Source organism: Oreochromis niloticus, linkage group LG9, assembly GCF_001858045.2.
Source record: "Oreochromis niloticus isolate F11D_XX linkage group LG9, O_niloticus_UMD_NMBU, whole genome shotgun sequence".
In the NCBI taxonomy this organism is placed as follows: Eukaryota; Metazoa; Chordata; class Actinopteri; order Cichliformes; family Cichlidae; genus Oreochromis; species Oreochromis niloticus.
This window is the reverse complement of record NC_031974.2, coordinates 30,710,261-30,728,753: the sequence shown is the minus strand read 5'-3', so window position 1 is coordinate 30,728,753 and position 18,493 is coordinate 30,710,261. Positions and strand designations below refer to the sequence as shown.

Here is an 18,493-nt window from a genome sequence, read left to right as displayed (position 1 = left end):
AGCTATGATGAAATTTGTTCAGGAGCGATTGATTATATGCTTAAACTTAGCTGATTAAAATGGTTGTTTTTTCTTTGATCTTTTAATAGAATAAGTGTTTATGATGATTTTCTTGTGAGAGGTGACTTTAGGTCAGAGCTACGTGCAGCTGAGGCAGTACAGGATGTTGAATGGAGTGAACAACAGGAAACGTGTCAAACCAGCGCTTTAAGACTGTTAAAATGCTGTAGATTGAGATGAGTGAAGTTTAAGACTATATATGAACAAAAGTCAGAAAGTCAAAACATAATTAGGTTCATGCTTGTGAGTAGAGAGTTCTAAAAATGATAGCTGGACCCAAGTTTAAATAAAGAGAACAACTGAGGAACAGAGTGAGTTAGCGAGCCGTAGGAGGAAAAGGTGTTTTGTTTCCTTTGCAGGAGGCCTGATGGACCACAAGAGAGGGACCGAGGAAAAAAAAGAACCTAACCTTACGCATGGAGTGTTCTTAGGGGGGAGCTGGCATTTTATTACTGGATCACCTAGATGTCATGAGGTGGTTGTCTGATTTGCTGAGCCAGAGGACGGCTAGAGAGGGTCAGAGGAATGACACAGATGAAGTGTGGTGACCCTCTTTGAGGGTCACCAAGAGAGGGTGTGTAGGGTTAGATAAATAATTTTACTGTTATTGTCCATATTACTATTGCATTAATAATTAATATTGATATTGCATTCAGATGTTTAAACATATTGGCACCCAATTAAGCTTTTATTACAGGTGCAGTTATAACCACTTTAAACTGTTGAGTTGAATCTATAACCCGAAATGCTTTTGAATCTAGAATCTTAAATGTTTATATGCAGACTGCATGGTGAAAGAAAAGGCCTAACGCAGAGTAACTCTGTGCCAAAATAAGACAGGAAGTTACATGTTTTTGAAGTTACATGCTTTGCAGGAAGTGAAACCGAAACTAGAGTCTGAGTGAAAGTTAGTCTGAGGAGCAGTTTCGATGATGCTATTATCTTTTATACTTTTATATCTTTTGATTAAGCTTTTAGTAGAGGTTCTTGATTAAAACATTTATTCAGTAGAGTACACATACATAGTTTCGGTTTGGTTATTACACACACGAGAGCGGCTTCTGTCTCTCTGTCTGGGGAGAGGCCAGGAGCTAGTTGGCGAGGTGAAATGGGGTGCGATTGTGGTTAGCACATAGACACACACGTAACCACACACACACACTTAGTTAGAGAGGTTCACTTGTAGGTGAAAGTTTAAGCATGTTTTGCTAGGGTTGCAGTTTTATGTTGGTGTACGTGACTGTTTGATGAAGAAGCAGGTGCACGATGCGAGAGCTGAGCTGGCTTGGGGGAAACCACCGGGGAGAAGATGGAAGCCAGTGTTCTTTTTAATTGTGTCACAAGTTGTCAAACAGAACATTTGTGGTTTTGAGTTGACGTATCCATGTAATTTACGCAAGAGGGGGCGTTCTAATACCCCGATGTATAAAACTGTGTTCTGAAGTTTTGGAGATAGAGATCAATGCTGTCTGCGCACAGAATTCATCTCTCCACATGTGTTATTAAATCATTCGTTGACTCCAACTGACTGGGTCAGTGTGTTATTCCGATCTCTCCACCATCTCTCTCTCCTCAAAATGAATCTTAACAATACCAAATGTGTTTTTGTCTCAAGAACAGTACAGAAGCTAGTTTTGTTTTTTACCCTTTTCCCTCCATCATGGCACCATGCTGAGTGCAACAGCAAAATGGCATCAGCTTAAAGAAAGAATGAATAAATCTTACAAGAAAACAGTGTGCTTTGAAGCCAGACTTGTGCTTTCCAGTGGAGCACCATCAGCATTGTCTGCCCATCTGCAAATATACAGACAGGGTAGGTGATGACTCATCCATTTACAGAAATCAACAGCAGACGGAATTTCAAGTTTCAGCCCATCAAAGCAGCTGCACCATCACTTTCAAAGCCAATAAACAGTATCTGCAGATGGTAAACGGACTGGTTCATGAATAGCACTTTTCTACTCTACCTGGGCACTCAAAGCACTTATGCAACTTGTCCTCATTCACACAGCAAATGGTTAGAAAAGGCATTTGCTGGGTACGGTTAGGGTTAGTAAGTAAGTGCTTTCAATCCAACATTTGCACACGTTGATACTAGGGGTGGGTTTTAATAATCGATTCATCGATTAAAATCGATTCTGGCTTGGATAACGTGAAATCGATTCATTAAAATCCTGAATCGATTTTTTAATATAAATTTATTTTGCCCGAAACGCCAGAATCTCAGGTGAAACCTCACAAAATTTCAACAACCACCAAACAGCTAAGACCGTAAATGAGAGCAGGTACACGGATTCTGCACAAGGACGTAAACACACAGCGCGACCGCGGTTCAGAATCAGTGAGATGTCGCCTTTCTCACCCGACGGGCGCTGCAGCTTTAAGCGGCTGTGCGTGCTCCCGCGGACGGCAATCACTTTCTGGCAGACAATCACTTTTTGGCACAACTGCACGGACACGGTCGGGGCTGAAAGCCGACAGCTCGCTGATTCTGATGTTTCGGCAGGTCCGCGCTTTGTGTTCACGCCCTTTTTGCGCTGATTCTAAAGCTGTTAGTTTGATCTCTCTCCAAACAATATTGACTGAACCAGCAGCAAAAGAAGATCCAAACTACGCTTCACATAAACATCGTCATGAATTCACTCTGACTTTTACTGTTTTGCTTCCACCACGATAAAATCACACTTCATGCACAGCTCTCTCTCTCTCTCTCTCTCTCTCTGTACTTCAAGAACAGTTTCCCGTCTAAAAATCTGTTTTCTGCATTATTCGCTTGCTTGTTACGCACAAGTCTACTGTTGTTTACAGCGCTGTCGGCCGCTGTTTTTTTTTTTTTTTTTTTTTTTTTTTACATACTTCCGAAAAGAAAACCTAATTTCTGCCGTTCAATACTGAACAAATTTAAACTTTTTAAAATTATGCAAAATGCAAAATGCTTAGCCATGTCTCTAATAAAACCGCTGTAATGTCAGAGGTAATGTTCATATGTTGATTAATGGTTTTCTTTCGTTTTTGATGTACTGCAGAATATTTTTATAAAATCCCAGGCCAGGAAAACCTTCATGTTTTTCTGTGTTTTATCTTCAGCTACTTTGACACAAAGGCATCTGCTGTGACGCTCACACCTTTGATAAAGTCTTGCGTGTGTCAGCTTCCTTTTTATAGATACAAAAATATGTAAATGTACTGATCTGAATTATACTATTTCTGACTGTCAAAATTTCCCAGATTCAAATTGAATTGAATTGAATTGAATCGAATCGTGGATCGAATCGATTAGGGACCTTGTGAATCGGAAACGAATCGATTCTAGAAATCAGTGACGATACCCAGCCCTAGTTGATACTCTGACAGATGCATCGGAGGGCAACTTGGGTTTACCATGACTGGAACAGCCAGGTATCAAACCACCAACTTTCCAATTAGTTGATGACCTACTGCACCTTCTGAGCTACAGCGATCCCATGCAGAGAAATTCCCTTTAACTTCAACTGCAGGATTTCACTGACAGCAGCTCCTTTGCATAACAGAAGGTGAAGTAAGAAGTTGCAAAACTCACTTTTGTACAGAACTCTGATGTAGGTGATCGGGCAGGTGTCTGACACTCAGTAGGCATTCCTCTAGGTTTTGTAAGGTGATTCTCTGTATATTTTTCATTTGTCTTTTATGTAGTTAACGGTCTTTTTCATAATGATTACGTGGAAAAAATGGTTGCATAATGAATGAATGTTTATGCTACAGACCATTTCAAGATGTGATACTAAAAACTGAGATTAAAAAATAATTTAGCAGACAGGCACACCATGGGTAATAAAAATGTGATAAATCTATACAAAAAATAACATCAGATACACTATTGTTGTTGTTTCATGTAGTGTGGGGAAAAATACATATTTGTCAGATGTTTTAAGATTCTTTGATGTAATACAAAGAAACAAAAAAAACAAAACAACATTTTTAGGTTGTCTGAGGTAGTGCTGTGCTTCTGCTGATCTGGCTGCATATTTCATTGCTATATATTTCAAGCGGCCATCACAGTGTTTTAAGGTGGTGGTGGTGTTTGACCTGCTGCCCTCTGATCGGCGCCTCAGGTCAATCAGATCCCACACCTCCTTGTTTGTATATACATTTCTGCTGTTTGTTATTTATTCCTACCGTCTTATGATTTATATTTTATTCCCGCAGTTGGTGTGGAGCACCCACAACGTCATTGTTCATTTAAAATGACAATAAAGCCCTATTCTATTTTATTCTATCTAGTTGCTGGTAGACTTTTCTCAGCTTAAATCTGGAACTTTAGAAGAAACGTGAGACTTTGTAGACACAAATAATGATGTTTTCCTGTTTCATTAACAGTTTATTACAGCTACAGATGGCCAGTCCCGATAAAGTGTGCTTCCTAGCTCCTGCATGAACATTATTATTTTATTAGCCATAGCTGCTAGCTCTTAGCCTTGGGTAATGTCGCTATTGGGTAATTTCTAATATGTAAACAGCTAATGTTAACTGTGTGTTGGCTGATATTAATCATGATTAATAATTGTGATCAACTGTTTAATACTTTATTCTTGTTAAAGTTGTGCGTCAACTAGAGGAGGTAAAGATGACACTGCTGATATTTATACTGTTGCAAATTAATGTGTAATCCAAAAGTAATTCTTAGTATTGATTGAGTATCGCATTTTTTGGTTTATGAATCAAACATGGATAACACAGAGCCTACATAATGGACACGCAGTGGAGAAACTCTAATATCCGTTTCAGCTCCACAACCACAAGGACAGATATAAGATTTTTAATTATTTAATTATATATTTTAATTATTTCTGCCCCAGTTTGAATCACAAAACCCAACAGATTTCACTTATTAAGTGACAAAGGCCAATAGCTCACTGTTTTATGAAGACAGTGATGCAGCTTAAACATCACTGCACTGCCTTCATAAATCACTTTGTGCAGAAAGCAGTGTGTTACTGGAGAAAGTGCCAGGAAAAAAAAAAAAGAGCACCGGAAATGAAGAATTAACGATTAATAACTAGGCCGACTCAGAGGGAATGTTCAAAGTGGTAATCTGTTGGCCACGCACCTGGCCAACAACTGCACGTGCATTCAAAAGTTTGAGAGAAACCTCATTCCTCAGAGGATCAGACAGATATGAATCCAGTGTGGTGCACAGAAAACAAGCACCACACTGCTGCTCTGCTGTGAGAAGTCTGATACGCCATGACTTAATACATTGCAGGTGTATCCAGGTCATTTGACCCTGGAGGGCAATGCAAGAAGAGTAACACTTTCTACTAAAAGTATAATTTACCAAACATGCATACAGTGTATTTAGCTATACCATAGCACTTTTATCTGAAACGCACGCACGCACGCACGCACGCACGCACATGCATCAGGGGCAACTCAGGATTTAGTATCAGTATCATCCCATCATGGGCCCATGAGAATGGAAAGTTCTTTGAGTGATCTAACAGTGTTCCGCTTTATGTACAAAGATGCATTTAGTTCACTTCAATAATCACCTGCCAAGAGCAGCGCAAGTAAGTGGCTCAAAAGTGAACACATGCAGGGGACAGCGAGGGAGCCAGTGATGTCCTAAGAAAAATAATGCAGTGTAAGGGAAGGTTATACAGGCGTTTTCGCATGAGAACAAAATGGAAGATAAAATAAATAACAAGAGGCTGAAGAAGAAAATATGATTTTCAATAAGAGTCACTGTAGCTCAGGAGGTGCAGTAATTAGAAGGGTGGTGGTTCGATCCCTAGTTACTCCATCCTTGGGCAAGTTACTGCAGTGAAACCCAAATGCTGCTCTGATGCATGTGTGTAGAGTAGATATAGTAGACTGTTAAAAATCAAACCTGTAAACCTGAAGTCTGTGTTCAACAGCTGACCTGTACGATGAGTAGAAGAACACAAAACATTACTTACCACACAGAAACCTGCTCTAAACATGCAGGAGAAGGACTCTTTCATGGCATGCATTTTTAATTTCTCTTTGCTATTTGGGCTGATTGGGACCTGATGAATGTGAAAACAAAGATTTGTCTTTTTACTTGATGTAGTTTCTGAGGAGGATATCAGGAAAATTTAGTATTGTGGTCTAGACAACCCAAAATGTGATGTCCACATATGTGGACGCCTGGTCCTACGAGGTTAAGACCAGCAAAAAAAATATACACATCCATGCAAAACATGTGAGTCGCAAAACTGACACTGTGCCTCTCGTGTATAGCTTTAGTAAATCTGCCCTGTCGACAGCTATTTTTGCAGTTGACCTCATTACATTTGTATTGTAGAAGCGCCACAGGAGAGCCACAAGCAGCACACAAGCAAAGAACCCCCCCCCCCGCGCATTTAATCATTACTTATTATTAATATCTGGCTCTCTTCCACGGTTTGTGTAATTTCTTTTCCTGTCTTCCTCCACTCACCCGCACCCAGTCACAGCAGATGGCTGCCCCCTCCCTGAGCCTTGTTCTGCCTAAAGCTTCTTCCAAAGTCACCAAAGTCTTGCTCAAAGGGGGTCGCTTGATTGTTGGCGTTTTCTCTGAATTCCTGTGGGGTATTTACCTTACAATAAAGCACCTCAAGGCAACTGCTGTTGTATTTTGGCGTTAAGTAAATAAAACTGAACTGAAGCCAAGTCAGCCTATATATTTAGACATTGTTTAAGGTCTTAGTCAAATTTTACGTGTGTCCAGTCATACAGCTCTGCAACACGACAAATCGCTTTCACGTAGCTCGTTCTTCCTCTGCTCTCAGATCTGTTAGATACAAAATTGAAATGTAATGGAACGGTCTTGATTAATGTGTGAATCAAATAGTATATAATGCTGAGATGTTAAAGTAAGAAACTTCGTTATGTTTGTGGTATAGAAACCTGTTATGTTGTAAACTGTTTAGATTTTACTGCATAAAATAGCGCTCATCACATCTTGTTGACACCAGCTGATTACACCACTCGGTCTGTCCACCTGACCTGAGAAGGAAACAAATGTCTGACCCGATCTTGTCGGTCCAGTGAACCACCTGTGCACCTCAGGCACTCCTCCACACTGTCCTCATTTATAAAGTCCTCTACAAACACTCACGTTATGGGTATCAGCTGGATTTTTACATTTCAGTGCAACTAGCCAGCAACGAAAAACAACTTACTACTTGAGACAGAGAGTGAATGTGAACAGTATATCCTTGGTTTTTTAACAAAAAACTCAATGCTGCAGCGAAAGACAGTAGAGAAGTGGCCGACTTGTTTTCCAGTAAGTTCATTTCTGTCACTTAGCTAACATAAAATAATGTAAGTCAATAAGCAGCAACCAACCAACCAAACCCACTGGTGTCATATTCTGCACTGCCACAAGATGGTGCTAAACTTGTCCTAAAAACACTGATTTCTTAAATCCAGCTTCACAGATAGTGTTAAATCGAACAGATATTTAGAGTAGCTGTAAATTAGTCTTCATACATGTAGCATTACATGTTCATTTTAATAAATACCTACTTCATAGAGACCCCATCTCCAACCCCCCCCCCAAAAACAAGTTACACAGTAACTCTCACACATGTGAGAGTTACTGTGTAACTTCAATATGCAGAGGAATCAAGATCTGAGGAGTTAAACTGTGAGACTTAGTCCAGCAAATACTGATAAGACTTTCGTATCAGGCGGCCCGCCTTCTTAAACAGAAGTAACCTAATCAACTTAAGAGACAGAAGTCTCACTAAACAAGTGACACACACACACACACACACACACACACACACACACACACACACACACACACTATATCAAACAAACAAACACAGATTGGCTAGCTGCCTGCTTGTTGGCCCTGAAGCCTGACAGCCTTACAGTAGACCCTGTGAGAGGTCAGGTTGACCCAGAGGCTGGAAGGCAGTTTGAATTTGATTAATGAGTTGCTAATGTAATTAATTAAATTAATGTCAGCACAGTTCTGTGGGACTGAATCAATTTAACTTTGGTCGGCCATCCGTTACCATCAACTTCAGATGATTTGTTGAAATGGAAAAGAAAACAAAATCTCACCTGCTTCAGACAAACCAGACTGGCTAAATGCACAGAGCAAAACATAGGAACAAGGAAGAAGGGTCTCTGCTTGTTATCTGCAGAATGCATTAACTTAAGACATGAAAGTCCTGGATTTTGTTTTACGAGTATGCCTAAAAGGGAGTCACTAAAGGGTGAGAGGCAAGGTACATACGGGACAGGTTGCCAGTCAGACCTGGAGCGAACACAGAAATAGAGAATCATTCACACTAACATTCACACCTGTGGACACTTTAGATTCATCAGTTAATCTAACCCCACTAACTGCATGTTTTTGGACTGTGAGAGGAAGCCAGAACACGCAGGGAGAACATGCAAGCTGCACACAGAAAGGCCCTGGCCAGATGGTGGAGTCTAACTCACGACCTTCTTACCATAAGGCAACAGTACTAACCACTACACCCAAGGACCGCACTAGTAGAAGAAAACTATGCCCAGAGAGACAGTACGAACAAATGTGTGTGACAGATAGAAGGGGAACAATAAAGTCAGAGCGAGTGCAAATGAATGGTGCAAAGTGACCCTCTTCATAAAATACTCATGTTCAGAAACCCGGAGTTCCCCACATCCTAATGGCTCCATTTATTGGTGGAAAATAGAAGCTCAATAATTTGCCTACATGTCTGTGACCTGACATCACTAATTAACCTCCAACAGGCTTTGTTCAGCCTTTGACACATATATGTCTTGTATAAAACCCCATTGAGTTTGACAAAGGCTTGTGTGTTTTTACATTTAAGTTAAATAGTCATTACAAAAAGAAATGATCTAAATACACTCAACCCTACAGCAGCATGACATAAATAATGAGAAAAGGTGTTACTTGTTTAATCAGTGTCTGTACTGTCCAGCTTTAACAACATATCAACAAATGATCAAATATCACATCATCACAAACCCTTCACACCCAAACCAAATTTAAGCCGCAGAGTTCTACTGTTGACCTAAAACTGTTAAAAACATCAGTGAGCCTCACAGGGTGATCACTTCTCACCATGAACATTCATCTAATGCATATTGATTGTCATGTTCACATAGAAATTTTATAATATTTTGGTCAGATTACAACTACCAAGCTGCGTGCATGTTGTAGCTCGACAACTTGCGCCATTGGCAACCTGCTAAATTGTGCTGCTGTTCACTTTTGTAGATCGCCTGCATGACTCCTACTTTGCTTAGTCACTGTAATTTATTCTACTCAGTACACCAGCTCTCTAATTCTTCCTGTTTGACCACTGTTCAATACAAATATAGTGATCACTGGTTGTGGGAAACTATTCACTTCTTTTTAAATATATTTGTGATCATGTATCTGTGATCCACCCTTCCGCTGACTGTTTTTGGGTATGACACAGTGAAAGTAGTTTAATATGATGATGATGATGATCCTTAGAGGATATGATCTTTACAGTATCAAACCAGTTTATAAACCAGTATGTATTTATTTTTTTCAGTACGACTGGGCGAGGAGCCATACTTGCACTGATCACGTGCACTCGTGCGGCTCAATACATAATGAACTCCCAGTTGGAGCTCAGCCAGCAGTGAGCCCATGGAGCTCTTTATTGCTCTCATTCATTCTCTGTGGGTAACTGTCCTCTCTCTGGTTAATGATTCTCTCTATCACATTTACACTATTCATGTCTCGGTGTTATCCCCCCTTTTCTCTCTCACTCCCCACCCTCTGCAATGTCGTGAATAGATTTCTATGACCCTCATTCGTAGACAATTTGCCCCCTCCTCCCTCTATCCTTCAATCCTCCATCACCATTTGCCCCACTGCCCGAAATATCTGTCAGCTGCTGGCCAAATAAAAGATGGGGAGAAAAAAAAAGGAAAGACTGTGTTGTCAACATCCCATGTCAGAAAGAATGGAAGCATTCTGCTCTATTGCCCTCCCATATAAAAAGGATAGCGAAAAGAATGGGGGGACAGTACATAGACTGAATAGCAGTAACATGGGTCTAGATTTCCTTGTCTGTAGTTTTATTATGAATTTAGTAGCTGTTCTATTCAACAGAAGATAAATGAAAAATTTAAAATAGAAGATATGGATGCTACTCTACAATCTTCTTTGAGCAAACAAGCAAGGGGAAGAACAACTTCCTTTTAACGAGAAGAGTAATCCAGCAGAAACAAGCAGGGCTGTCATTGGCCACCACTACCACTTCAAGGGGTGAAAAGAAATAAAAGACAAAGCAGAGAGATGAAGAACAGCTAACAGGACAAAACTCAAACTACAGGCGGGTGTAGACAAGTTAATAACATGCAATCACGGCATATAAACAAATGAGAGTAAAACAAGGGCAGCCTGAGCCTAGAGCAGAATCAGGGTCACCTGATCCAACACTAATTATAAGCTAGATAGAAATACTGCATTCCTAAACACATAAATGAACAAACAGACAGACAGGCTGGCAGACACCAACATTTCTCATATTGTTATACTTATACATCTACTGTAAATTTCATATAACACCAGTCAAAGTGCAGTATGGTTTGGTGTGTGTGTGTGTGTGTGTGTGAGAGATGTGTCCACATTCAGGACAGCAGTTAATTCTGTGATTAGCCTTTATATGAGCAATGGCTGGGACTGGGATTACAGACTGAGGTGGGCTTACTAGAGCACTTAAAAAAAACGAATTTATGGGATCTTCTTAACTGGACAGATTGCACTGTATGGCATGTGCTGCTGACAGCACATAATCCTGTAAAACACTATAATCTGTGAAACACTGGCAGAACATACACTCATCTCTCACAGACAGAGTGAAATATGAGGCCCAGGCTGTGGACATGACATGACATTTCTTCAGCTATTGACAAATTAGGCACCAAAAAATGCATTAAATGCTACGAGTTTTGGTCAGAAATTTGTCATTACTGCTTAGATGTCAAACACATGATGCAAACATTGTAAGGCTTGGACAAAAAAAATACTGCTGGCTGTAAAACCATGCTGACGTGCATTAAATATTTGTGGAGAAAAACATAACAGGGGAACACCACTTTAAATCAAAACCTGCATCGGATTTCATCAATCAGATTTCACCTTCAAATTAACTGGTAATCCTAATTGTATGCATACTTTGACATTTATTAATAGACCATTATCCTCAATAAATAACAAAGTCTAATATTAATGTGTCGCTTAAATATTAAATGTGTTCTCGTCAACTGTTGTTTATAATTTTATCCTTTTTAGCCACAGGACACGTGCATGTGTACCACGTACCTACTTCATCATATAAATACTATGATATAGTAGCTCAGTGCAAGACCAAGGGAGGAATCAGTCTTCAGTTTCAACCCTTCTCTCCTTGTCATCAGAGCAGTGGATTCTTGTCCTTTTTGGGAAGGCTGAGCAGACTAAACTTTCCCAACAAAGTATAGTTGGTTTCAAGAAATGCCACATTTGGTTAAAAGAACTACACAAGAGAAGAAAAATGGCAGAACAACATAAACTACTCCAAAACTGCATAATACATAAGAGGTGACCTCATATGTGGGATTCCTAATTATTCTAAAAGCTTTAAGACTCACTTGGACTTCCTAACAATTGGGATAATTGGCATGTACCACTCTGTCTGTGCAGTGAAAATACTGGTACAATCCTCAGCACTGTCAGAGGTTCTGTGTACACATGACAGCTGATCCAGAATGTGTCAATACCATCTAATCTAGCAGTTTGTGCTCAACTGTTTAAACACACATTCTGTGTGTCTGTGAGTATGCGTGCGTGCGTGCGTGCGTGCGTGCGTGTTGGGATGGGGGAGGGGGAGGTGGGATGGGGGAGGGGGAGGTGGGATTCACTATGGTTCGGCATGCAGGCGAAATCCAATATGGCATTTCCAGGGATAGAGACAAGGATAGACTAAGAGATTGGAAGCCTGGCATGTCTGAACTGACACACGCACGCACGCACACACGCACGCACGCACGCACGCACGCACACAGTTAGAACCAGGTCAAGCATACCCAAACGTGACCAGTCAGATGAGATCAACAACTCATGCAGCTACTGCAGCCCAAATTACAGTATCCCATTTATGTATAATAATGCCACACTGGTCAAACTGAGCTGTCCTTTAGTTTGTCTGTATTACTGCTGTCTGTCCTTCTCACCAGAGGACAGAGGAAACCAAATCCATATCCTACAATGCAAATGGCACGTGTGTGTGTGTGTGTGTGTGTGTGTATATACACATAAGACAAAAGCAGAGCACATTGTTAGAATAGCTAGTGTTTGCTGAAGCATTAAAGTTTGGCCTGAAACTTTGTAGGACCAGAAAGCTCTCACTACGTTTCTCATTCACACCAATACACCACTGTTTAACCCCACTATGTACAGACTTTTGTTACACTGAGTCCATAAGTCTAATATTCCATGGCAATGTAATCATTCAAAATAATACAAATATTAGTGCATCTAAAAATATTTATGAAGGAAAAAAAGCTTGAAAAACTAAACTTTCTTTTAAAAAATTGGAAATCCATTTTCTCTAATTGTTACAGTATTTTATTTTGAGTCTGAGGAAATTACTACCCAAACAGTATAAATTTAGTTCAGTACAAGTAACTGCAATCATGTGAAATGATGATCAGTGACACACTTCACAAGGTGCTTAACGACACATTATCATTGATGAAAATTATTGGAAACTTAAATGCATGGAAAATTGTTCTAGGACAGGGCTCACAAGGAACAGGGATGACTGCAGCCTTGAGAGGATCGTCAAGAAAGGTTGATTCAAGAACTTGGGACAGCTTCACAAGGAGTGGACTGAGGCTGGGGTGAAAGCCACCACATACAGATATCTTGAGGAAAGGAGCTACGACTGTCACATTCCTAATATCAAGTCACTCTTGAATCAGAGACAATATCAGCCCAAAGTCCTCGTTTCACATGGAAGCAAATATATTTCATTTGGAAATCACGTTGTGACATTTCTGCAGTCTGTGGTGATATGGGGTGTCATGTAATCTGCTGGTGTGGATGATTGTTGGTTCACTGTGTGAACGCTACAGAGAATCTAAGGGCCATTGTCAAGTAGAAGAGGAGAAATCCCTGGCCCAAAAATACAGATGAGATGAATGCTGCTACAAAAACATGTCACACTGCTTCGATACTGAAATTAATGGTAAAGAAGGTCCAGCCAAGTTTGGAGTGTGTAAATAGTACTACAACATGCCTAAATCTATTTTCAGACGATGGATATTTCCAGATTGTAATCTTAAATATTCTAACAATTTGAGATAGTGGATTTCCTGAAGTTATCATTTTGATGTAAATAATTTAAAATGTATTTTACTTTTTCAAAATATTTTGAGAAGCACTAGTTTTTTTAATAAGTGGTAATTTTTAAGACTAAAAAAAGCTTAAAAGACCCTGAAAGAGATCTTTATAGCAAAAACAAAGAATTTTCATAAGACTTATTCTCCACAATAACTGCCAGTAACCTTAATATACTTAACACTGATTACAAGTTTACTTAGATTATAAATCTTTATAAACCGTCTATGGTTAATATGGTGTCAAGCAAGTGTAGGGGTTAGGGTTAGGCTAACCCTAACCCTAACCCACTGAAATGCTTCTGGGCACTTACTACACCATTACTGTGGAGCATTATCTGAATTATCATTAATTCATTTCACCAGGATAAAAACTGGATGTATTGCATTTATCCTAAAACGTTTGCTAACTTTGCATCAAAAACAATTTTTAAAAAGCAGTCTTTGCCCCTTTAAGTTTTTGCAATTTTGAATTGCCATTCTGTTCCTTTGCAGTATCTCTGCTGGTGTTTCCCAGTAGGTCTCCGTTTCTAAACAACATGAAAGGAAAGGTTTCAACCTTAAATTTCTGACACTCACAACTCCAGAACTAGCACCATCTCTGAAGCCATCTCGTAGACCTGGTGGAGGTTGACCACGTGGGGACAGGCGCTGGCCAGTTCAAGTACTGCAATCTCATGGATGATCTCCATCCGGCAGTCCTGCCCTTTCCGTCTCTTCCTCATTATCTTGGCAGCGTACTCATGACCCGTGCACTTCTCCACACACTTTCTGACCACAGCAAACTTTCCCCTGAAAGAAAGGATGACCATCAGAACTATATTCATAACAGCCACTTGTAGATGACAATGTAAGATAAGATGACCTTTATTAGTCCCACACGTATAACACTGACACTGCATGCTCATTGCACTGACCAATTAAAGAAACAAACAAACAAAAAAAACCAAATAGGTAAATAATGCAATTCAATTTTATTTACACAGCGCCAAGGTAGGCATAAGGTACACCCTACAATAATACATACAGAGAAAAACTAATTTCAAAGATTCAGTGCAAATAGTGAGTGAGAAAGGTGACCGAAGAAAAAACACTCAATGCATCATGGGCCACAGCCTACACCTATTGCAGCATAACTAAGGGAGGATTTAGGGTCACCTGATCCAGCCACAACTATATGCTTTAGCAAAAAGGAATGTTTGAAGCCTAATCTTAAAAGTAGAGATAGTGTCTGTCTCCCGAATCCGAACTGGAAGCTGGTTCCACAGAAGAGGGGCCTGAAAACTGAAGGCTCTGCCTCCCATTCTACTTTTAAATACTCTAGGAACAACAAGTAGGCCTGCAGTGTGAGAGCGAAGTGCTCCAATGGGGTGATATGGTACTGTAAGGTCATGAAGATAAAATGATGAATAGATGATGATACATCATCTGTTCCCAGATTCATTCCTATTTTCTATTATTGCAAGAACAGAACAAACACTGAAGGTTCTTCAAAATGTTCACAAAGAACAGTATTATTCAATTGTGTGCTGTAGGGGTAGTTATAGTTAGCTTAGAGCAAGAAGAGAAGCTGTGAAATTAAAATAAAATGATGAAGACGTGTAAGACTTGTACAGCCCTGTGCCTGAAGCAGTGGACCAAACTGCTTCATTCTCAGCTGGTGGTGCATGTGAGAGTCATGGGGTTGATGCTGCTGGGAGCTACAGATTCCAGCATTGTGCTTTCTGCCAGTGAGATGCCATGGTAAAAACTTGCTACAGATTAATTACCATACCATACCATGTTTATTTATAAAGCACTTTAAACTAAAACCAGGGTTCATAAAATGCTGCACATATACAAATAGCATAGACAGGAAATAAAATCAAACATGTTAAAAACAGAGAATTAGAAAAAAATAGAGTCAACCTCTTAAAAAAGTAAAAAGCTTCAGCAAATACATGTTTTAAGAAGAGCTTTAAAATCAGAAAGAGAAGAGGTCTGCCTAACGTGCAAGGGCAGATCCAAACCTACAGCAAAATCACAATCACCTCTAAATTTACGCTTGGTTTTTGGCACCTCAAGGAGCTGCTGACTGGTGGGAGCAGGCAGGTGTATATGGCTGTATTAGCTTAGAGAGGTAAGAGGGGCCAGGCCTTTAAGAGATTTAAAAACAAATAAAAGAACTTTAAAAAGGACCCTATAAAGTACAGGTAGCCAGTGGCCAGTGGAGTGAAATTAAAATGGGTGTAAGTCCTCAGGTAAATGACACGCTGCAGCATTTTGCACAACCTGCAGACGTCTAATGGACGCGTCGCTAACCCAACAATAAAGTGCGTTACAGTAATCCAGCCTAGATGTAACAAAGGCGTTGATTACTGTCTCTTGACAAAACAGGCTTTATTTTGGCTAACTGCCTCAAATGAAAAAAGCTAGATCTTACAACAGCTCTGACCTGGTTTAAGTTTAAGATTTGCATCCATTTTAACTCCCAGATTAGTAATGATTGATTTAACATACTGTACCAAGGAACAAAGATCCATAGTAGTGGTCGCAGAGATGCCGCCAAAAACCATCACTTCTGTTTTTTGCTAATTAAAATGTAAAAAGTTGAAAGCCATCCTGGCCTTTATTTCATCAAGACATCTGAGCAGGGAGTCTGCTGAGAAACCACTTATCTTTTTAAGAGGGAGCCGAGTCATCGGCATAGCAATGGAAAGAAATCACATTTCCTGAAAATAGAGCCAAGGGGAAGCAGATATAGGGAGAAAAGAAGGGGGCCTAAAATTGAACCCTGTGGGACCCCACATTGAAGAGAAGCAGCAGAGGATACAAACTCACCAGAGAAAGTTCACTCTACCAAATGCAGCACTCCTGACACATCAACTGCTCCAAAAGAGAAATTAGAATTTTATGATCCACCGCATAAAAGCAGCAGTTAAATCTAAAAGCACAATAGTAAGACATTCACCTGAGTCAGTTGCTAAAAACACATCATTAAAAACTCTTAAAACTGCAGATTCAGTACTGTGTAAAGCTTAAAAACCAGACTGTAAAACCTCTAAAATACAATGTTCTTCTAAAAAGGACATTAATTGCTTGTACACTACCTTTTCAAGAATTTTTGACATGAAAGGCAGTTTCGAACTAGGCCTGTAATTGGCAATAATATCAGGATCAAGAGCAGGTTTCTTAAGTAGGGGCTGAATTACTGCACGTTTACACAGGTACAACAACAGAGAACAAACTACTATTTATAATGGATTGTACAAATGGTGCTATGGTGAGAAAAACTTGACAAATAGGTGCATAAAGGGGGCAAAGAACCCAAAACGATTTGGCAGATTGAGCAAAACCATGAGCTAAGCTCTTCTGAATCAATATATATGGAATCAAGAAGGCTGCGGTTCTGACTAAAAACAACACAGAACTGACCAGCCATGGAAGGGTTAAAAACACAACAGCAGGAGGATTAACTGTGGTACAAGGAAGAGAAACCATAAACAAGACATGCTTATGATCAGAAACTAAAACATCACAAGGCTCTAAGTTAGAAACAGGTAAACAGTGAGATAAAACAAGATTCAGTGTGTGCCCACATTTTTGTATAGGCACAGACACAGATTGTTTAAATTTTTGTAATTTTGTGCAATGTCTTTTTATTAAGAGGTTTTCCTTTTATACACAAACATCAACATATATATTATACATATAAACAGAAAGAAAAAAGAAGGGTTACAGATGATCTGTACATTAAGGTTAAGAAGTACATTTAGGCTGTAAAATGAGTTCAGAAATGTATCTTCAGCTGTGAAATAAAAGGAAAGAAAAAAAAAGGGAAAGAAAGAGAAAAAAGAAAGAAAAATATAAACATATGTATGATGTATCCCAAAGTAACATAATCCCTGCAAAATAATCCCAGTCATTCCCACCCAGGTCACTGCCCTAGACCTGCACACTGTATTTCCACACCTGACTTAAGAGAATTTGCTGAAAAATTCTTATAGATTTTGAAAATCATCAAGGAAGGGTCCCCACATGTTTTGAAATTTCCCAGTGGAGTTCTGAAGTGAGTGTCTTATCTTTTCCAGTTTTAGACAGGCCATGAGGTCATATAACCACTGTTTGTGAGTGGGAGGGGCAGCGTCCCGCCACCTCAGTAGGATTGCCCTCCTGGCCAACAGGGAACAGAATGATAGTGCCTGTTTTTTAGAGGCCGGTAGAAGCACCTCATTCTCACTGATGCCAAACAGAGCGAGAAGGGGGCCAGGGGCCAGCGTCACACTGAGAATCCTGGACAGGGTATGAAAAACGTCCGACCAGAACTGAATGAGATTGGGACAAGACCAGTACATGTGGACCAGTGAGGCTTCAGCAGTTTTGCATCTGTCACAATATGGAGTGATTTCAGGATAGATACGGGATAATCTGGATTTTGAGAAATGGCCTCTATGCACCACTTTGAACTGGATTAAACAGTGGCGGGCACATAATGATGTTGTGTTGACATGTCTAAGTATAGAAGCCCATGTTTCGTCAGAGATTGTCACGTTTAGGTCTCCTTCCCACAGTGTCTTGAGCTTGGATGAAGAGGTATGTGCCAAATTTAACATTTTATTGTAAAGCAAGGAAATCATCCCTCTATTGGTTGGATTGAGTTGTAGGATAGTTTCTAATAGTGTAGGCTCTGGTGGAGGGCTTGAGCTTGAAGTCTGGGAACAAATAAAGTGCCTGACTTGCAAGTATCTGAAAAAGTGTGATGGTGGAAGACTATATTTATTAGCAAGTTGTTCAAATGATGCTAGTTTGTTGGCTATGAATAGGTCCTTAAAGCAAGTTATTCCACTCCTGTGCCACTCCGCAAACCCACCATCCTGGACAGAAGGTTTAAAGAGATGGTTAGATGCAATGGGGCTGAGAAGGGAGAAGTCACAAAGTTTAAAGTATTTCCTAAACTGGCCCCATATTTTTAATGAGTGCACCACTACAGGGTTGGGAATGGAGTTGAATGAAGAGGATGAGAGTGGAGAACAAAGTGCAGCTGGTAAGGATATACTGTTGTCACTATGCAATTCCATAGTCACCC

At 39.9% G+C, this 18,493-nt stretch overlaps 1 protein-coding gene across 2 annotated transcripts in view; it reads right to left on the bottom strand.

The window, feature by feature from the left end:
- Nucleotides 1–18,493, bottom strand: part of stk17a (serine/threonine kinase 17a) — a 45,439-nt gene that overhangs the window by 12,838 nt on the left and 14,108 nt on the right. Inside the window, exon 2 of one of the 2 annotated variants that reach the window (XM_003455751.5) lies at nucleotides 14,008–14,220. The exons of the other annotated variant lie outside the window; for it this stretch is intronic. Within the exon in view, the coding sequence (XP_003455799.1) occupies nucleotides 14,008–14,220 (213 nt within the window). The remainder of the gene's footprint in view (nucleotides 1–14,007; nucleotides 14,221–18,493) is intronic. 2 annotated transcript variants of the gene reach the window in all.